At 34.6% G+C, this 23017-nt stretch overlaps 1 protein-coding gene across 2 annotated transcripts in view; it reads right to left on the bottom strand.

Annotated features, from left to right (window-relative positions):
• KIAA1109 (KIAA1109 ortholog) overlaps positions 1–23017 on the bottom strand; it is a 210622-nt gene that overhangs the window by 111302 nt on the left and 76303 nt on the right. For both annotated transcript variants that reach the window (XM_025385484.1, XM_025385483.1), the window contains 13 exons: positions 21613–21732; positions 20635–20915; positions 15680–15930; positions 12857–13115; positions 10867–11704; positions 7850–7920; positions 6904–7077; positions 5806–5926; positions 4650–4796; positions 4137–4264; positions 3599–3798; positions 922–1119; positions 33–244 (listed from right to left, as the gene is read on the bottom strand). In XM_025385484.1, coding sequence (XP_025241269.1) covers positions 33–244; positions 922–1119; positions 3599–3798; positions 4137–4264; positions 4650–4796; positions 5806–5926; positions 6904–7077; positions 7850–7920; positions 10867–11704; positions 12857–13115; positions 15680–15930; positions 20635–20915; positions 21613–21732 — 3000 coding nt within the window. The remainder of the gene's footprint in view (positions 1–32; positions 245–921; positions 1120–3598; positions 3799–4136; positions 4265–4649; positions 4797–5805; positions 5927–6903; positions 7078–7849; positions 7921–10866; positions 11705–12856; positions 13116–15679; positions 15931–20634; positions 20916–21612; positions 21733–23017) is intronic.

The raw sequence follows: 23017 nt of genomic DNA, 5'->3' as shown, positions 1-23017 counted from the left end.
ACCATTATTATTGTTATTAGAAAGTCACTGACCTGTTCATCTGAAACAGAATTTCCATTTAAGTCTGAGGAAGGGCTTGTCCGGTCACATGGAAGATTATCATCAGAGACATCAGTATTATAACCACTTCCGGTTGGAGAATCAGAAGAATTATTGGATGTCAGCACTCCACCCCTTTCTGTGTCACTAGCTTTACCCATAATTCCAAAACTGTTATATAAAACAGCACCAGACTGTCTTCCTCCTATAAAAATAAAAAAAAGTATTTATCATAAATGGTGGAAAAGTATCTTAATGCTGTACTCTACAATATCTGTATACAATTTCATAAAGACTATTTTTTTCTCACCAAGTCTTTGCCCTTATCTATAAAAGTAATGTATCATTGAATTATCAGGTAAGTAATTGTAGGCATATACAACTACTATTATTACAGTAGTTACTATTTTATATATTACTAAACCTAAAAAAAGTGTTATACACATATCAACCTTCCTTTTTGAGATATTACTCAATAATATATAAGAAAGCATATATAATTCTAAGTAGATATTTTTCACTGAATAAAGAATTTACAGTTTTTATATCCTATATGGCATAATTCTACTGATCAAAGATCCAGTTTTCCAAGATGCAAAGCTTCAAAAAATTGGGTGGCTTTATATTTTATTTGGGAATTCGTTCTGAAAAACATATTGTTTTTTTCAAGCTCTACCTAGTTTTAAAATCACATAATGGAGGAAAAGCTCCACTTCAGCAATTGGTATGAGGCACTCACCCCTGGTAAATAATCCCAGATACCACACTTCCTGCTTTATTATGTTGATTCAGGTTACTGAAAGCCATGATTGTTCAAAATATTTCTGCAATATAGGGCAAATTTGTCCCCAACTTAAGCAGAATTCAACAAAAAATACTTGCCTTTTATGGTTAAATTTTCAAGTCCACATTCAAACATTATCCATCCCCATTTTTCTTGGCTGGGACCTATTCGAGTTATATCTGGAACAGCTTGCTGATCAGTTTCATCCACAAAAGTAAATTCATCCAACTCTTCAAGAGTAAATAAAACTTTGGACTTCTCAAAAGGAATAGCAGTGATTGCACAGGTCCCAATGTCTATTATCAAAAGAGAGCAAAATGACCATTTTTAAAGATGTAAGCTTACACTAAAAAAAAAAAAAAAAAAAAAAAAAAAAAAAAAAATTGGACATCTGGCACACAGGTTGTCTTTAAAAGATGTCTCAGTGCTCTGCCGAAAAGATAGAAAAAATAAACAAATGAGCTAACTTTTAGAATAATGCTGCCTAAGAGGAAGAAAAGAAGAATTTATGATTAACAAGTTGCTCAAAGATAGTATGAATCTGTTTCTGAATGATTACAGGATACTCTAAAAAATATAAAGTTAAAAATATCCTAAATAATTCATATTCACAGTAGTTTTAAATACTTTCATCATCTCACAAAATAAAAAAAAATTTCAATTAATTACCAAGCGTTAGGAAAAACATTATTTTCTAGGCAAATTACAGCTTTTACTAAAAGACTGTTTTATAGTAACATATTTTATATAACTACAATTTATCATAGACCTTGTCATGGTTCCATGGCTTACAGATACACCGTGGAAATTAACATCCCAAGTGCCTGGGAGAAGTTTTACTTTATCTTACTTTTTTCATTTCTCTCTCTGATTATCGCTAATGAATTTAAAAAAATATATTTAAAACACACGTAAATTTACCATTCAAGGATAACTTGTTTATATTTGAAGTACACTGCCTTCTAGCCCTTTAGAGATCACTTTGCAAACCCAGCTTTGGTTCCCATTTTCCATGCAACAGTAAATAATTTCCTCAGGTCATTAAAATTTTTTCAAATATATAATTTTAATAGCTATATAATATTCCATCATATGGAAATGACATTCTTTGCATTTATAATTAAAAGGTGTTATTCAAAGAATAAATATTCACCTACATTTTCTTATAGTTTTCTCATTATTTAATTTTTTTGTATTTGTCTTTAATCCCATAGATATCCAGATGTATCAAAGTTCAAAAAATTATGAAAAAGTACACAATGAAGCCTCTAACACCACAACCAGACACCTAGTTCCCCTCCCTATAAAGGTAACAAATATCATGAGGTTATTAAGTATCCTTTGGCAAATAACTAATGTACATATAAGCAAAGACATCTACATTTTTGCCACATTTTTACAGAAATGTCCAACTTGGAATTTCATTGGGAGTTTTGTCTTCAATGAGAGTTTTTTCTGCATGATAATGCCTTTCAAAATTATATAAGGTTCTGCTTATGGTCTGTGTAATACCCGGTGCAAACTGGTTACCCGTGCAAACTACAGAGCTGATAAAAGTGTCTTCACTCAAGCCACCACATTTTTCACCAGTTTTAGGACTACAGATCTTAGGCAGTCATGAAAAGTCCCTTGAAAACCTCAGGTCAAAGGCTTTGAGCCTCATACCTGGGATGAAAAAAATAAGCCTTGAGAAAATCAAAACATGTACACAGACCCAGAATGCAGACAGGATCGTGGAAACTTCAGAACCTATAAAATACAGTAAGCAAATTCAAGGAATTCATTTGTTTATTCATTATTCAGGATTGGTCACCAGTCCCACATAAAGATTTCAGCAGAGCAATCATCTCAAATATGATTAACAAATCTAACTTTTCCTGAATTGAATCTGACATTCTGAAATCATTTAAGTTTCTAAATAAGAAAATGTGCTAAATAAGAATCAAAAATATTAAAATGACGTATAACAGCTCTACTTTCTTTTTACCTCACTAGGGACTTTAAGAGAAATGTGTGTCACCTTATTGCTGCTACATTTTACAGGTTCTCTGGTTTTGATTAATATTATAATTAATTTTTTTAACACTGTTTTACAAACAGAATGATTTAAAAAATAAGAAAGACTATAATGATCACGTCCTTTCTGTTCTGTTCTTTTCTTTTCTTTTTTTTTTTTTTTTTTTTTTTTGAGACGGAGTCTCGCTCTGTCGCCCAGGCTGGAGTGCAGTGGTGAATCTCGGCTCATTGCAAGCTCCGCCTCCCAGGTTCACGCCATTCTCCTGCCTCAGCTTCCGGTGTAGCTGGGACTACGGCGCCCGCCACTGCACCCGGCTAATCTTTTTTTTGTATTTTTAGCAGAGACGGGGTTTCACCGTGTTATCCAGGATGGTCTCGATCTCCTGACCTCGTGATCCGCCCATCTCGGCCTCCCAAAGTGCTGGGATTACAGGCATGAGCACCGCGCCCGGCCTATCCTTTCTGTTCTATAATGAGCAAGTAAATAGCATGGAAAAAACACATGGGAAATAGAAGCAGTTCCTAATTTGGGACCATAACACTTAACTTTCTTACCAAAGTTTACTTTCTATTCTGTACAGAATGTGAGTGACAAGTAGCTAAATACCACATGTTCAGTACAGGGAGAAATACCTTTCTCTTTCTTATAGAATATTCAAATTGTATCAATAGTCAAAGGAAAAAACCATGTTCCCCTTTGCAAAAATCATCTTAGATTTATATATGCCAAGAAAAAACATATTGGTTGTAGAATCCTACCTGTTGTATCAAGACCCCTAAGTTGCCCATGAACTCGATGAATGTTTAACTTGGCTGCAATTTCTTTGCCTTTTTCTGCTCCAGCATTTGATCTGAGAGATCCAGATGACTGAGGCTGCATCTTTGTGGCATGAACATACCTATCAAAATTTGATGTTCTACCAGGTTCTGCATTGTTTGAAGTCTCTTCAACCACACCTCTTTATGAAAAAAAGAGAGTAAAATGTTCAACATTTAAATAACACAGTTCAGAGAAAACATTTTACCTAAAAGGTTTACTTAAAAAAAAAAAAATACTCTACTATTATACACCAATAGTAGTAAAAAATTCTTCAATGTTTACTGAAAGATACTATGAATAGAAACAGTAAAAAACTTTTAAAGAAATACGTTACTAATTTATAAATTAAGATTTGAAATTCCAAAACCAGTTTTGAGTTTTAACATTACCTTCTTAGAAATGTATTAAAAGACGATCAAGGCTTGCTTTGACATCCAGCAAGATAATCATGGCTCAGATTAATAAAGTCTTTCTTACCTATTCATACGAACTTGTGTAGCAATTCTGTCAAAACACAATGCCACTAGGGAAACATGAGTCACACTCCTACTAGGAGCTGTAGTTGGAGATTCTTCCACTGAGGCTTGTAACAAACATAAGTTTACCTAACACACACACAAAATTTCAGAGCTGACAAATGAAAAGTTATCATTTAAACATAAAATATGCACAAAAATGAAAAACTACTGTTAAGAATGGCATATCTATGTATCTGACAGTGAAGACGAAGCTTATGAATACAGATTCTCATAAAATAATCATAATTACATTTTCACTGCATGAATGTGAAACATTCTACTATTACCTAATATTCTGCTTAAGTAAACTATTTATATTACATTAAATCTACATTAGATCACAGGAATAAAACATATATCTTTTAATATTACACACTGTTCTACCATGATTCACGTTGGTAACTGAAAAGAACAAATACCATCAAAATGCTCTCCTCTTTCAGGAAAAAATTTTTAAATATTAATTTGTTACCTTTGGTATGCTAACATTAGTCTGAAGCCCTTTAATTGTTACATTATCTTGCTTCGTTATAACATTTGTCTGTGCTTGTCCTTGGTTAGTCGTTCCTATTGTAGGGTGCTCAGTTTTTGTTCCTCTAACGTCTTGTTTGGAAGATAACTAAAAAGATCATAAGTGAAATTATTTCACAAGCTTTTCATAACTTCCACGTCATCCACAACAGCAACTCACTTATTCACGCTGCCCCTCTATGCCCATCTATGTGCCAGCTGCATTCTAGTTTTACATCCCACCTTAAAATCCAAACCTTCGATAAGCTAGGAAATAGACTGGTAGCATCAGGGTTGAGAAAAGTACTACATATTAAATTGAAGTCAGCCTATAGAGAAGCAGACAGAAAAAATGATACAGTAATTATAGGCATTTTTTAAGATCACTAAACTCTACTAGCTTGAAAACAAACTTGGTTTCTGATAATTGGCCACTTTTTGGCTAGGAATATTTTCAAATTTCTTTTTTTCACTCATCTACTGTATCACATGAAATGCCAATATATATTAAATAAATAGTTAACTAAAATAATCAGTCTCACTTTCATCTCTCTTCTGGTCCCTACTCCAAGTATAATCCAGATAAATTTGAAAATCAAATGGAGAAGCTCTGGAAGAGCACTGGGATATGACTGCTAAGCAACTGGTTTCGTGGCTAGAACCACAATGTAAGTAGAATATCACACAATGAGAGTAGTGACTTGATTTCACTGAAGTGAATGAGGAAAATCTCAAAAGTAATACTAAGATACAAGTCATCTAATCATAGAGGAAAATCAAAACATAACTAGCTGTCTTAGAAAAGCAAGGTGTCAGTCCTAAAGAATATTCATTCACTTAGGGCCAAAGATCTTTAGAAAAGGCTTGGAACTAAGCTGCTTCTGAAATAAAACAAATAAAGCTATTTAATATATTTTTTAAATAAATATTTTTACTACTAGTCAATCTACAGTACAGTTATATGTCCTATCTTTTATGCAGCCAATGACATATAAACGCTTTTAGAACATGTCCAAATATTCTGATTTAACTTGTGAAGAAAATTTTTCAAGTTTGAATATTCTGTAACCATGATAAATATTCAGTTTGCTATGCCCACTGAATTTACAAGTTCTTACATTTTCTGAGAAGGTAGTCTTGCTATTTTGGACAGCTTCCCTGAGGACTTTAGCATGAAGATCATCTACAATTGCAGCTGGATGTCGGGTACTAGCACAATGAACCATTGCTTCAATATATCTGAGGGGAAAAAACAGTAAATGAAATATTTAAATGTCACTAATCCTACAACTTAGTTTATGTAAACATATCATGAAACATAGCACCATCTGAATATGTACAACAATCGCTCAACATTGAAATGAGAATGTCTAAGCCACATATTTAGAAATTATACAAGGGAAACATTTCTGAGGTTATCCCCACCATCACCACCCTCACCCCAAGAAGAAGTGTTCCACATTGTGCAATGATCTTTTCTTTAACAAACTTCTGAAGAATATTTCCTGTGTTCTTCATTTATATGACATATCATAAGAATCTTAATAGTATAAGTTATCAAAGAAAAATTATGGGCTTTTGCAGGAAAAGGAAGATTTTCATGAAAGCTCATCTCCACTGAACCCCTTTTCTCTTTCCAACTGCTTCTACACCACTTCCATTATGTTCTATTCTCATTTTTATTCATGTCAGTTTTATATAATATGTAATATTATTATATTATGGCAATATAATAATAAATTTGAATATACAGTCAGCTCTTCACATCTGTGGGTTCCAAATCCACACATTTAACCAAGCTCAGACTGAAAATACAGTATTCAAAATACAGTATTCATGGGATGCAGAACCCACCAATACAGAAGGTTGGCTTTTTTAATCCGCAGGTTCCACAAGACCAAATGGCAAGACTTGAGCATCTGTGGATTTTGGTATCCACAGCAGTTCTGGAACCAATACCCGACAGATACGGAGGGACAACTGTAATTATTTAGGCTGAGAAAGTAGCAAATGATAACTGAAACACAGACCTCTTTAAGCATATTTTCATTTTTATTCAATCAAAATAGCTATCAATAATCTTCTATATGAACATATATCACATATACTTATAACTATCAACAATCTTCTATATGAACATATCATATCACATATACTTATATCACAGAGTAATCATTGTATGAAGCAATAGTTGTATTTCTAGACAAAATCAATACCTGTCTAAAGCTTCAGCCACCAGGGGAGTCAAAACAATATCAACAGTTCCTTTTACTTCAACTATGGCTGTTGTCCTGGTCTGGGACACTGGTTGATCCAGGGTCCACTCTTCTGTTAATGTTTCATCATCTGTGTTATCAGCGAGTTTTTTTTCCAAAGGAGTATATGGAGTACTACACAATTTAACAAGCAAATCATACATTAAAAAGACCATGAATTAGAAGTTAGAGCTTCCTTAATGAGTGAACACATGCATTCATTACAACCATAAATTTTATGGAATTGGACTTTTTTTTGTTTTTATTTTTGAGATAGAGTCTCACTCTGTCACCTAGGCTGGAGTGCATTGGTGTGATCTTGGCTTACTGCAACCTCCTCCTCCCAAGTAGCTGGGATCACAGGCATGAGCCACCATGCCTAATTTTTTTTGTATTTTTAGTAGAGATGGGGTTTCACCATGTTGGCCAGGCTGGTCTCGAATTCCTGGCCTCAAGTGATCTGCCAGCCATGGCCTGTCAAAGTGCTGGGATTACAGGTGTGAGCCACTGTGCCTGGCCTGGACTTGACATTTTATGTCCCAAAGACTTTTCAAAGGCCAAAAGAAGTACTAAAATGCTAATTGATCAAAGATGGCTAATACATCAAATGAGAAAAAAATGTTAATATATTTACCTGATGTACCTTTTGCAAATTATGAAAAATATGATACTGAATTCTTATTAGTCACCAATTTTGATATGCCAAGTTATAGCATGTTTAATAGAAATGCTACTGACTACTTATAAATGTAGCCAAAGCCATAGCAGGCAAAAGAGCTGAATTATTTTGGTAATTTATTCTTAATATAAAGTTCATACTCAAATAAAGAATGATTATTATTCAGAATAAACTCTACCCATCTCATAATCAAGGAATACACTTTAAAAGCATGTTATTTTTACTTACTTTGAAGTTGATCCTGAAAGCTGCATGCCTCTGTCTAGCAAAGAATTAGCTGTGAGCCCCTGCTTGATAACCTAGAATATAAAATACTATAGTCTAGATTTTTTTATATATTTCTCTAATTTTATATCAACTGATATATGTAAATATCTGAATTACCTAATATGATTTTGAGATATTTGATATAAACGTTTGACAAACTGAACAAATCAAAGAATATATTCAATTGGCAGTTTCACTTTGTTGATTCAAATAAATGGCAGAACAGGGTTGTGAGGGTAAAAGACTATAACTGAAACTTAAAAGCAAGTGTTTCAAATGTCTTTCCTCCAGAGTTTCTTTTCAAATTGAGTTTTTTCTCAAGTTAATTTTAGTCTTCTCCTAGCACAACCAACTTTTAAGTGGGAAAGAGAGTCACAGAAACATTAACCTATAGGAAAACCTATTCTTATATTTTATATCCATAAATGATAACATGGAAAACAAATAAATGAACCTGACTAACCAAATTGAACCTTTATAAATGCTAGTCAGTTATTTAGACTTAATGGCAAAAAATAACTTTCTTACCTCCCAGGTCACTTTTTTTTCCCCCCTAACTACCCAAGCCTCTGGTAACCACCATTCTACTCTCTACATCTGTAAGAGCTTGCTTAGACTCCACATGAGTGAAATCATGAGGTATTTGTCTTTTAGTGCCTTACTTATTTCACTTAACATAATGCCCTCCAGATTCATCCTATTGTCACAAATGACAGGATTTCCTTCTTCATGGCAGAATAGTATTTCATTGTGTATATATACTACATTTTCTTTATCTGTCCATTCATTGATGAACATTTAGGTTGATTCCATATATTAGCTATTGTGAATAGTCCTGTAATTAACATGGGAGTACAGACATCTCTTTAATAAACTGAATTAACTGCCTATGGATATTACCCAGTAGTGGGATTGCTGCATCATATGGAATCCTATTTTTAACTGTTTGAGGAATCTCCATACTGTTTTTCATAATGACCGCACTAATTTACATTTCCACCAACAGTGCACAATTGTTCCCTTTTCTCTGCATCCTCGCCAATACATGTCATTTTTTTGTCTTTCTGATAACGGCTGATGTTCTTTTTTTGAAGCTTTCTAAAAATATTAATTCCTTGACCTGTCTTCTCTAGAGATTTGACTGCCTAATCAAACTAGAAAGATTTATTTAAAATACTGAAATAATTCTATCCTCCCAAGTACTATTCTGCACAAAGGCCATTCAGTTTTACACTGGAAAATTCATATATCAACATATTTCCACATGGACTAAAAAGGACATTTTGAAAGCTTAGCATGGGCAACTGGTTTTGGGCAAGATAAGAAAATAGTACAACCTTAAAAACAAAATTTTGCAACTGTCACTAATGTTTCTTCTTCCTTCAATAAGTATTATTCAAATGCCTACATAATCTATGAGAATATTCAACTCCATGTTTTGTGTCCCATCTTTACTAATACAGTTTACATCCAAGCCCTGGTCATTTCTTGCACAGACTACTGTGACATCTCCTAAGTGATCACCCCAATTCCTCTCTTGCTTAATGACAATTCAGTTCTACTTAGTGTTCAAAGTACATGAGATCATATTTCCTTAAAACTCTGAAGAGTTAATAAATGAAACTAAAATAAAATTCAAACTCCTGATGCCATGGTCTATAAGCTCTGAATGATCTGACCTTTGTTTAGGTCTCTAGCCTCATTATGAGCAAGTCTCCCCACTCACTATCTCTCGGGCATGCTGACCTCTTTCCCTCTTCAGGGCTTTAGGAAGGTGGTTGCCTCTGCCTGGAATGCAGTGCCCCTAGGTCCTCCTATCTTCAATTCCTCATCATCCTTCAAATTTCAGTCTAAATATTATCTCCTCAGATGGACCTTTCATCTCAATACAATCTAGGTGTCCCCACCCCTTGTTATTCTCTATCCTGGTATCCTTTGGTTATCATCATAGACTCTTCTCAATTTGTAATTATATACTGATATATCTATTAATTGTCAGTCTTCCACCTCTAAACCATAAGCTCCATATCCATTTCCCTCACCACTCTACGTCAAATGCCTTGTTCAGAATACTATATAATAAATATCTGAATTATGAATAATTAAATAAGCATTTAGACACTTCAAATAAGTATAGTATTCATATTGGCTATAACCACTAAATTTATTTTGAGGTATTTTTAGCTTACCTAAAAAATTCTGTAATGCATTTTCAGAATACATTACAAAAATGCCCAACAACCATATTCATACTGAATTATAAGAACTCAAATGTCAAGTAAGTGGACACTGAAGGCTTTGCATGGAAGGAGTTGATGAATTAATAAAAAGAACATTATTAGAAACTTCAAAATTTTATTTTTAAGACACAGAAAATATGAATTCAGAAAGAGTTGATCCAAATCTTTTTTTTTTTTTTTTCCCGAGATGGAGTGTCGTTCTGCCACCCAGGCTGGAATGCAGTGGCACGATCCCGGCTCACTGCAAGCTCTGCCTCCCAGGTTCAGGCCATTCTCCTGCCTCAGCCTCCCGAGTAGCTGGAACTACAGGCGCCCGCCACCATGCCCAGCTAATATTTTGTATTTTCAGTAGAGACGGGGTTTCACCATGTTAGCCAGGATGGGCTCGATCTCCTGACCTCGTGATCCGCCTGCCTCAGCCTCCCAAAGTAATAGGATTACAGGCGTGAGCCACCACATCCGGCCTATCCTAATCTTAGAGTATAATGCAGACACAGAATATGTGTTGATTAGATTAATGCAGTGACAATCAACTATAAACCATTTCTCAATTTAATTTACTTAAATTTCTAATATTCATCAATAACTCTGTGACCTATCATACATAAAGCCATGGCTTCAGAAAGTCTATCTCTCAGAAAGGTAGCTAAAAAGAATGAGAGTAATTATGAAATAATTTCTTAAAAAGCTATTTTTCTAAATAAATATATCGATGGAAACTAATGATTTGGTTTATACCTTAAAAGTTGGAACAGAAAGCTGTTCAAATGATGATGAACTTTCTTCACTGGTTGGTGTATCCAGATCAAGGGGACGATGCAATGAGGATTTAGAGGTTCTTTTGTTGGATGGGTGCTTAACTGACCAATTAATTACCTGGAACTGAGTAAGGTAAGTCTGATAACAATTCATCACAGGTTGTTGTGGAGTAATCTGTTCACTCTCCACTGTTTTCTCACCTTCTACAATATATAGATGCTCTATAACATCATCTTCTCCACCTAACGCAGAAACAAATGAAGCCTGAGAAGGATGAGTTTTGAATGGTAGAGTTCGGGAATCCTGAATGCTTTCTCCATGTCCAGTCAGTGGTCCTTCTACACTGTGATATATGGAACCCCTACTGTAGTCAATCTGCTGGGTTTGCTTTTTCTTCTTTTTTCTACCTGGGTAAGTTCCAGGGCCTTCATCACTGCTAATGGGCTCAAATTCCTCAGCAGCAGAAAAGTAGGCTTCACTATCAGCCATTGACATGCTGGAATCCATTGATCGATACTGATGAAATGAATTAGAGTCTGCAGATGGTGTATATGGGAATGAACCAAAACTTCTCCTCTGCTTTGGTGAGTCTAGTACATTCTCATCACTTCGAGAGACATCACTACTAAACTGGACTCCAACTGTTACAGGCTGCTTGTCCCCATAGAAAGCAGCAGTAAGACTCTTAGTACTTCCAAGACGGGTGGAACAGACAGAGGCTTGTCGTTTCAAGGGAGATCTAAGAGGAGACTGACCTACTGACTTATCCTGAGTATTAGGAGACACAGGGCTGTTTCCTGAAATTTCTGTAGGGATACTAAAACAGAAAGAAAAGCTATTACCATTTTCTATACATCATAAAATTTACTCTAAGCATAAAAAGAAATATCAATAAAAATCCTTTTGGTAATTTTAATCATGTACTTTACAAATAAAAGAAAATCTACAATTTTATAATAAAATACCCAAAGTAGCAAAACAGTACAGTATGTGTTCATACCCCTCATTAGTTCCAAAAATTTTTGAGATAGCTTAAAACACAATAAAAACTGAAAGAAACCCCAGAATGTAATCTAACCATAATCCATGGACACTAATGCATTTATAAAGTTTTTTTTTTTCTTTCACATCCTTTAAAAACCTGTCCAATAAAATATACCAGGGGCCTTTGATTAAAGGAGACTGGAGGAAGAAGTTATACATAACCCCAGTATTTCTGACTTTAGTAACTGATGTAGTAGTGCCATTTTCTAAAGCAGAACAAGTTAAGAATGATAGGAATAAGGCCATTTTTCATATGTTGAGTTTGAAGTCTCCATGACATATCCAAGTAGATATATCAAGAAGGTAGCTAGGCCTTAGGAACAAAGGTTTTGGCTGGAGTTTTACATTTAAAAGATGTTAGAGAACATAATTGAAACCAAACAGTTATTGAGACTCCCTAGGGAAATAATATAGAATAAGTGGAGAAAAAGGAGAGAATGTTCAACAAAGGGCAGGCTATAAAAGGAGAGAAAAAATAAAGGAGGAAGAAATGGAGGACAGGACAATGGAGACTGAGAAGGAATAGCCAAGGAAGTGGGAGGAAATTCTGAAATGTGCTATCAAACCAAGAAGAAACTGTGATTCAAGAAGGGAGTGGCCAACTATTAAGGTGCCAAGAGGAGGAACAAAAAGTATCCATTAGACTAGAAGGATAATATCTGAATGTTAACAGTGATTCACTCTGAGTGGTGGGATGACAAGAAACTTCCACTTTCATTATACTTTCTTGTACTTTCCTCATATCTGGAATGAATGACTTTTATAATCAGACAACAGCAAATTGACATTTCAAAATATGTTCAGATATACAGGAAACAATTTTCTAAAGTGGGGGAATGGAGAGGGAAGAAGTTTTTCTTGCCAGAATTTTAAACAATTATAATCCTATTTATGATCAGGCTTCTAAATCTAAGTGAATACTGACCTTGCTTGGCCATCATCCCTTTTTGTCCCATGCATGAACTCTTTTTGAACCAAATGGTCATCAGCAACAGATGAGGGACTTTCCTTTTCACCAGCCAACAAAGGCTGTGCAGCACTAGAACTACTGTTCTCTTCTGAGGAAGAGGATGAACTATGAGATCGTAATGGTACTTGAAGACTAAGGTGCTGAGTTTTTCTCTCTACTTCTATTCCCACTGATTTATTTTCCCATTCTTTCCTCTTCATGGCATTCACATTACCTAAACAAACAAAAGGTGGGTTAAGTGAACACACAAAACTCAAAAGCAGTTTATAAAAAACCATGGCAATCTATTCCATTTTTAAGTACAATCTTTTCTTTTCTTTTTTTTTGAGATGGAGTCTCACTCTGTCACCAGGATGGAGTGCAGTGGCACGATCTTGGCTCACTGCAACCTCTGCCTCCCGAGTTCAAGAGATTCTCCTGGCTTAGCCTCCTGAGTAGCTGGGACTACAGGTGTGTACCACCACACCCAGCTAATTTTTGAATTTTTAGTGGAGAAAGGGTTTCACCATGTTGGCCAGGATGGTCTTGATCTCTTGACCTCGTGATCTGCCCTCCTCAGGCTCCCAAAGTGCTGGGATTACAGGCATGTAAAAATAACGAGTGACTAATTTCATATAGCAATTTGTTAAACATTTTAGAAATATATCTACATAAGTATAGATCCCAGGCCCATAAACAGTGAATTTTTTTCTTCTTTTTAAATCTTTTATTGGAAAAATTTCAAACTTACAAAAAACTTTCAAGAATAGTACAAAGAACACCACATATCTTCTACTTGGATTTACTTATTTTAAGCATTTTCCCCCTTTTGCTCTAAAAGTTCAATGTTGACAGGGACTGTATCATTTTTCATTCACTGATGTACCTCCAGTGCCTAGAACAATGTCTCATACACAGAAGGCACTCAATACATGATTTTGTGAATAAATAACGACTTTAGGATCAGAGTGAAGCACCACTGTTTCAGAGTTTCATAAAGAGCTCTGTGAGGTGTTACATTGAGGGGCTGGGGGAAATAAAAAGAGAATTCTATAGCTGCCTAGATCCAAAAAAATAAATCTTGCTCAACTTCCCCTCTCCTCCTACCATCCCAGTTTTAGCCAAAAAAAGTAAACCCACTAATGGAGAAAACATCTCTGTGAACAGAATGCAGTTCTAGTGGCATTCAAGGGGTAAGAGTTGTAAACCTAAAATATATTTACTTCTAGTACCACAAATGTAAAACAGAGCAATGAAAGTCAAAAGAAAAAATGGTCTTGATTCACTTCTAAGTGATACAGGAACACAGTGTTCACTGAGAATCACCAAGAGATACAGATGCTTCCTATTATACATTATAAGAATTTTACTTTTTTCAATGTTAGGAAGAGAATTTACTATTTTCCTCCTTTCTCATCATGTATAAATTCCCTGCAAATATTCTTTCTTGAGTTTGTGATGGTTAATCTTTGAAAATCAAGCAATCTTTATAATTAGCGCCAGTTATAGCACAGTAGAGAGAACAACAAGGTGGCTTCAAAGGCCCTGATTCTAGTTTCCTCTCAGCCATACCTGGCTGTATCACTTCATGCAACTCAGTCTCAGTGATAGGCCTCAGTTTCCTTCCTACGAAACAAGGATAATGTGCACTTTACATGGTAGCTTAGGGATTAAATGAGAAAATGCCAGTGTAAACCTTTAAAAATGAACATTATTCAAACATAAAAAAGTTATATAAGACAGCTAAATTATTACAATCTATCTTATCACTTAAATGCCAGGAAGTTTTGGTGTTTGCTGATTTTATAAGATAATCTGCTCTCATGCTAGCAAACCTACCAAAGTACCTTAAAATAACTTGTTCACACTTATACTACTCAGTAAAAAATCATTTAAACAGGAATTTAGCATATGTAGTCCACCTGTTTGTTTCCTCTAAGAGCTTCTACACATGGGAAAGCAATCTGATAAACTCTTAAAGGTAAAATTACCCCTTTCCTATCTTTTTTTGTCTACTGATAAAAGGCAGAGGTAAATTAATATTTTTAAATTAATTAAGGGGAAATGGCTAAATATTCATGAAGTATCAAGACTTTTCCGCTTTTAACATCTTCACAGCATGGCAACTTAAGCAGTAAATATTGCACTGAATCACAGGAATACACAACTAAAAAAATCCAGAGGAAAATCTGTTTCTGAAGTCTCTGGAGAAACGACTCTAGGTAAATCTAAATATAATACACTTAAAGTCACTCTTCACTGCTCATACCAAACTGATGTATTTGCAGAGTTATGCTAAAGATTCTAAGACCAGAGTTCTTTTCTTGACATGTTTAATTTTACTGATAAGGAAACTATTTTGCAAAAATAATTGGTAACATGGGGGCCAATAGTATAAATATTACTATTCAAAAGTTTTCCTATAAAAGCAAGCTGGTGAAACAACTGTTACCTTGAAGCACAGCTATTCCTAAGTATTTATCTGGATGCTGTGTTACAGGAAAATTACAATATGTAAGGAAATATTTAGAATAAACTCCATGAGGAAAGCCACCCACATCAACAACAGAAGATCTGAATAGCAGACCTACTTCTGCCCCGTGTAACTCCGAAACAATCACTAGTTTTATCTGCCTTTAGTTAGGTCATGTGCAAAACAAAGGTGGATTATACTAAACCCTACTCATAACATTACACAAAATAAATTGAGTTGAACAGAGTTAACACTGAATTTCTCTCAGAATGGCATAGTGATAAAGAAAATAAACAACTAGCATAAGTGACGAAACATTTTATTACCATCTATAATTTTGGGAATTTCTTTAGTAATTATCCATTCTCCAGGCTGTAGCAGAGACTGTCCATAATACATATCAGACTCTGCACTTGTGCTTGAAAACGCAGAGCTACTGGAAGGTGTCAACTCTTCAAGTTTGAAGAAATCTAGGCCAGTTACTGTGCCACCAAAGAATCTGCAGCCACCAAGACAACCACATTTGTTTCTACACCTCTTATTCTTCAGGATATCATCTGGCCACAAAAACCACAACCTAAACAGAACCCAAAAGAAAACAAAAAACAACAATATAAAAAACAAATCATTAAGAAATGAAAAGCTTTTTGAGAGATAATTAAAGTTAATTGTAAATATTTTTAAATGACAAAGTAAACACAAAGGTTTATTCCTACTGTGTGTGTTTTTTTTAATCATTTGCCTTTCTAAAAACATATAGTCTTACCAGAGCAAGTGAGATGGAAATTATCAGAATCAACAATAATACAGATATGGCATACATTAAAAAGCCCAAAGCATTAAAAAACAGCAAATATAAAAATCAGACATTTAAGTCCAGTTTTACAATGTAGTAAACATTCCCAAAACAACTAAAATTTTAAGACATTAATCCAAAAAAACCATTAGTATAGATTATGCTTGATAGCTCATTACCTTTAGCATCTCAGAGCCTATTTCACAATGCAAATTTAAAACACTAAAAAATTACAAATATGGAGCAACTAAGAAATTATTTCTCAATAAAATTAAAATAATGAACTACTCCATATTTTAGAGAAAAATAATATCCAGGTCTACTCCTTTGTAATAAGGACTCCAAATAAAGTATTAAAAATGCATGTAAACTTCGGGTTCTGTATAAGTGACTCACAGATCTGTCAGTATTTATTGACTCCCCTCCTTTCTTAAAAAATAGGGCTGAGGCAGGAGAATGGCGAGAACCTGGGAAGCGGAGCTTGCAGTGAGCCGAGATCGCACCACTGCACTCCAGCCTGGGCGACAGAGCAAGACTCCGTCTCAAAAAAAAAAATTGTGTAATAGAAATATGTGAGGTATATCTTTATTCCTTTTTTTTTTTTTTTTTACTTTAATAAAATCCTCTCACGTTTACAGTCTATTTTTCTAAGCATTTTACATGAATTGTCTCCTTGGATTCTCAAGACCCTCACAGGGAGACAGAATAGGTATCATCACCTTCATTTTACATTCATTAATTTATATTTCTTGAACATATCTATTAAGTGCCTAGTGTCATGCTAAGCAAAACTGAGATAGTCTTATCCATATGAAGTTTACAATACAGAGGCAAAGATAAACAATAAACAAGAAAATAACAGCAAATAATAAATTGTATTAAGTGCTATGAGGTAAACAGGGTGTTGTGACAAAGAAAATAGGGAGAATCTTTTAAAAAGTAACATTTGAGACATTAAAGATGAGATGAAACAACTTAGAAGTGGAACATCTATCTAGAGAAGACAGAAGGAAAAATGTATGAGTAGGGCTTAAGATGAGGGACAGCTTAAGGTTACTTTGGTCAGATGTTACTCATTTCAAATCACTTCTGTATTTTAAAGTATTAAGTCAAGCAGCAAAGATATCTTAAAACACCATCAAAACAAAAGAACTTATACACATAATAGACATTTTTTTACTTCATTTCCACAGCAAAAGCTTGGTAGAATGCATGACTTTGAGTCCTCTAAACCTGAGTTCAAATTCTAGCTGTGCCACTTACTAACCCTAGAACTTCAGACAAGTCAACATCTCTAAGCCTTAGTTTCCTCGTCTGCAAAATGATGGTATGATACATCTAATAAGATCATTGTGAGGATAAAATAGCATAACACATGTAAAGCACCTGATGCAAAATCTGGACTACAGAAGTTACGCAACAAACATTAGCTCTCCTTTCCTATCTTTGCATAATCCAATGCACTAGTTGTCAAACACCAGCTTGTATTAGAATCAACTGAATGGCTTGTTGAACTATAGAGTGGCTGGGCTTCACCTCCAGAGTTTCTGATTGAGGTCTGGGAAGGCCTCAATGTATATTTGTAATAAGTTCCAAGGGGATGTTGATGCTAGTGGTTTGGGAGCCATATTTTTTAAAAACATTAATCTAACGGAACTAATTGCCTATGTATCCAGTAGCTTTTCCAGTAATATCAGAAATGAATATACTTTTCTCTAAAACTCCTGGGAATCCAATATGCACAAAGGCAGCCAAAGCTGAAAGTCAATGAGTTACCATGTGGAGAGAGCAAATCGTCATGAGTCCTAGGAATCCCTGTGCTGGGGATGCCATGAATGCAAACTCTGTCCAGCCTATTTCACAGGGTTGTGTTTGGAGCAAGCAACCTTGAGGGTTGAGGTAATCCTTCTCTCTGGAAAGAGTAGGCTTGCTTCCACTTACTATAAAAATAGTAAGACTCCCTAAGTTCAGTGTTCCTGTTCTTTAACGTAATCTACTTTATGCACATATTCATCATGATGGGCCTTTTTTTTTTTTTTTTCCTTCCGAGACTGAGTCTTGCTCTGTCTCCCAGGCTGGAGCGCAGTGGTGCAATCTTGGCTCACCGCAACCTCTGCCTCCCGGGTTCCAGCGATTCTCCCGCCTCAGCCTCCCGAGTAGCTGGGACTACGTTATCCCCTCTAGGACTCAGGGACAGAGTTGCTAGATTTAGCAAATAAAATACAAACAAAAATAAGTTTGTTCTATGCAATATGTGGGGCAAACTTACACTAAAATGTGTTTTGTTGTTTATCTTAAAGTTAAATTTAACTGGGCATCCTGTATTTTATCTGGCAACTCTACTTGGTAGGTACAGGGAACCAACCCGCCAACACGTGACTGGCTACCGCTTTTGCTGTAATGTAGTCTCTGATCAGAAGTTTTGTGTATTTTGCCAGCATCCATGAAATTGTAACAGCTAACTTGTTACCTTGTAAGAAAGATAAAAACCCCAGACTCTTCACAATTTTTGACAAACTATAGCACTGTAACCAACCTAAACGAGCTACCTGGAGCAACTTGAGTCACCTGAAGCAACCTCCTCAGTTCCATTACCACCTTGCTCTACCACCTAACCTAATCAAAAACAGGTATTTGTTTCACACTAAGTGGCTTCCTGAGCAATAAATAACAAAGAAATCCAATTTATTTTACATAATATTCTTCATATATGAGCTTTCATACTCAGATATATGTCAAATCTTCCTCAATTAATTTAAAAGATTAATGTAATATCAATAAAAATCTCAACAGATTTTCTTTTTTTAACCAGAAAAATGGTTCTCAAGTTCGTCTTGGAAAGTTAACAGATAACAATAAACATTTTGTGAAACAGAGAAATGAATATGTATTAGGTGTAAATTTTTCCCTCTGTATTTGAATAGGTATTTGCAGAAAAAACGATTTACCTCCTTACCTAGAATAATATACACATGTACCCCATATAAAATCCAGAGGGATTCGAGTTTTATATGTTAACCAGGAAAAGGAAAAGAAAAAAATAGATGCTATTTGATTACTAGCAAAAGAATGGCTTTCTCAAATTAGTAACTGACATATCTGAATGTGTAAAATTAAAGTCATATATGAAAATAAAAACAAAATTAAAAGATAAAACAAACTGTAAAATGCTAGCAACAGAGATCACAAAAAGGGTGATCATCTATAAAGAGCTCTTAAAAATTGAAAACCACCAAGACCCCAGTAAATAAATGTACACAGAATATAAACATTCAATTCACAAGTGAAGAAATCGAAACAGCTAACAAATGTGGTTTTTAAAGTATTAATTTCAGAAATATATAAATGCAAAATAAAGAGATGCCACCTTTCACTTATCAGAAAATGCTCAAAACGTAGTAACGGTGCAAGGTGACAGGGACTAGCTAAAAAGCCATTGGGGATATAAACTGAAATAATTTCTGGCAAGTAATTTGGGAATGCATATGAAAAGTCTTAATTTTCAACTCATTCATCTTCCCTTCCAGGAAATTATCTAAAGGAAACAGCCAGAAAGCATGGGAAAATATTTTATGTGCAAAAATGTTCCTCTATCATTTATAATGGGAAATTTAGAAACAATCTAAATATTTAATATAAGGGCAATGGCTAAATAAAACATGTTGTGTCTTTTTGGTAATGTATTATCATTTTTTTAAAAGGATCTTTATAAAATGTTTAATCATGTGGCCAGATGCTTGGGATGTAAGTTTAATACAAACATGCAGAATTTTAAACTGTATATACAGGATGATTTCAAGCATTAAAAAAATACAGCAAAATCCTGGAGATAAAATTTCATGTGGTGGGGTTATGATCATTATTTTCTTTTGTTTAATAGTTTCCTATATTTTTAGAATTAGCATATATTAAATATACAATGGGGAAGATGGGGATAGAAAAAGTCATACTGTCATTTTAAATGGAAGTGATTCAGTAAGAGGTGCTGGCAACTTTTAAAATCATATATAATAATAATTTCCTAAGGACCAAGGAAATAGGCCTGAGTATTCTTAGTCTTCCTTGCAGTTCTGAAGGCCCATAAAAGGAGTTTTATACAGTAGATGGTAGTAGTACTGTGATTTCTAGGAATTAATGATGACTTGAAAGTGGAGAGCTGTGGTAAGAGAGAAAATGTAGTGCTTTACAAAATGTTATTTGGGGACCGTAACTTAAACTTGTTTCACTGTTGGCATACATGGTATAGACTTAGAAACACATCAGAAAATAATGTTATTTCCAACAACTATACCATCACCAGAGACAAGATATAAATTTACTTAGATATTAGGTCCTTATATATTCATTGAGGTGCAGCAGCACAATTATATTAGGTCTTTATTTAAAATATTCTTAGTCTATTCTCTCAGTAGAATTTCCTCTATAATTATCTAGTTATTTTCATCTGAACAGGAGACTACTGCCATTCTTAAAATTTTCACTTACCTCTTAGTTCTGGCATCATGAGTTTCTAAGAAATGTCTTTGTGCCTCATGTTTAGAATGATGGTCAGCAGCTAAAGCAATATCAACAGTAATAAGTCCTAAATTCGCTGACCCAGCTTCAAGCCAATAGGCCCTCCGTAGCACTGCAGGCTGAAGTCCAATTCTACAATTATTTAATTGCTCAATGTACTGTCTCACTTGAAAATCTTGAATTGCAGCACTGATTCCTTCCCCAACCGATTGATTGTGGAGATTACAGTTTGCAACTCGAATTGCACCCATCTAAAATTGAATGAAGAAAATGAAATGAAAGTGTAATTTCTGTATTTTTAAGTAGCTTAGCCAAAACTACTGAATAGGTGATCATTTCAAATAGAGTAAAACATAAATGGAAGGAGAACATAAAGGAAAAAGAAATAAAAAAGGAAAAAAATGGGAAAGGGACAAGAAGGGAACAGAAAAGTTAAACAAAATAAAAACAAAAATAGACAATTTTTTAAAAAGAGGATAAAAGGAAAAAAGCAGAAGTCCACAGGCGAACAAAAGAAGTAAATAATGAAATCATAGAAACTTAACAAGGCTTGATTTTAAACTACAATCCATAAAAGAGTGGGAAACAAATGTTTTCAGGAGCCAGGCAGAAAATATAAATGTATGAATCCTAAAGACATTCAAAAATCATATCATTTAAAAGCACTACCAGTTTACATCCCTGATATAAAAGCAACCTACTATTTTATATCCCTGCCATAAAACAGTGTTATAATAACTCAGTTAGAGTAAATAACTGGTGAAAGTATGCCTTAAAAAAAAAAATACTGGAAGAGAACATGGATGAGTAAAAATTAGAACGCTTTCTCCTAAAATTATGTGGCAGTCTGTGAGATGATAAACTATAAGTGTGTGTTTTAGTTCAAGAAATAGAGGTTTGGTTTAGTAAAAAGGAAAAAGCACTACACTGGCCAAGCAAAACACTTACCTTTATATTTGTAGCACAACCATGCTCAACAATATAAATATCGGCTCCATCCACTGCTAAACGAGTCATAGTATATTTCAAATCATCTGAAGTTGGACAAGGCCCAGGAATACAACTCAACTAAAATAAAAAAGGATTGTACATCTAAATCATCACCATCAACTTATTATTTTGACAGTTAAGTCGTCTTCTTTAAATAAACACAAAAAAATCTAGTTATTGATGTATTTTTTAAAAATCTAATTTCATTCTTTAACAGTAAATGAAATCAGCAGTTAAAGTGTTATCAATTAGAAAACTATACATTAGAAAACAGTAAGTAAACATGCACCATTTTCATTCAGAAGAGGCAAGTAGCAAGTCTAAAAGACAATACATATACAACTTCTTACTGAAACTCAGAGAGGATAAGCAGAGTAAAGTGATAAGTAAACAGTGTCACAGGTTTACAAGAATTGTATGAGTTTAGAGTTGTAAGGTTTTCTTACAGGTACTCCATACACACAGATGTATTTTCACACACACACATACACAAGTATATTCACTGTAAATATTACAATATCTAAGATAATCCATATTAATTTTATTTTACACCTAAAACACAGATTTTTATGATGTTTACGTTAGAAGAAAATGTATCACCTACATCAATAAACTTCTTGAGGAGACGGCAGCCCTGAGTAAATTATTGGCCCAACAGCATGAAAATGCTCATTAGTGGCACAGCCAGAACTAGAAACAGGTGTCTTACAGTGTAGTCAATACTCTATAAGGATATATTTCCTCTAGACAAAAATAGACCTAAACAAACTAAAGTGGCAGAATGGAGATCAGTAGTTGCCTGAGGTAGGGGCTGACAGCAAAGACACACAAAAGAATTTTCTAAGGTGGTAGAAATGTTCTATATCTTCATTGGTGATAATAGTTACACAAGTATATACAGCATTTGTCAAAGCTCAAACTGCACAACTTTAAAAGGATGAATTTACTGTATGTAAATTATGCCTCAATTAAACTTATTTTTAAAAATTTTAGGGCCTGGCGCGGTGGCTCACGCCTGTAATCCCAGCACTGTGGGAGGTCGAGACAGGCAGATCACGAGGTCAGGAGATCGAGACCATCCTGGCTAACAGGGTGAAACCCCATCTCTACTAAAAATATACAAAATTAGCCAGGTGTGGTGGTAGGTGCCTGTAGTCCCAGCTACTTGGGAGGCTGAGGCAGGAGAATGGCGTGAACCCAGGAGGCGGAGCTTGCAGTGAGCCGAGATCGCGCCACTGCACTCCAGCCTGGGAGACAGAGCGAGACTCTGTCAAAAAAAAAAAAAAAAAAAAAAAATTTAATGTAACGTAAACACCTTAAGTTAAAAAAAAAAAAAGAAAAGAAAAAGGAGGGGGAGGCACCT

This window comes from Theropithecus gelada, chromosome 5 (genome assembly GCF_003255815.1).
Source record: "Theropithecus gelada isolate Dixy chromosome 5, Tgel_1.0, whole genome shotgun sequence".
NCBI lineage: Eukaryota > Metazoa > Chordata > Mammalia > Primates > Cercopithecidae > Theropithecus > Theropithecus gelada.
This window is presented reverse-complemented; position numbering and strand designations above follow the sequence as displayed.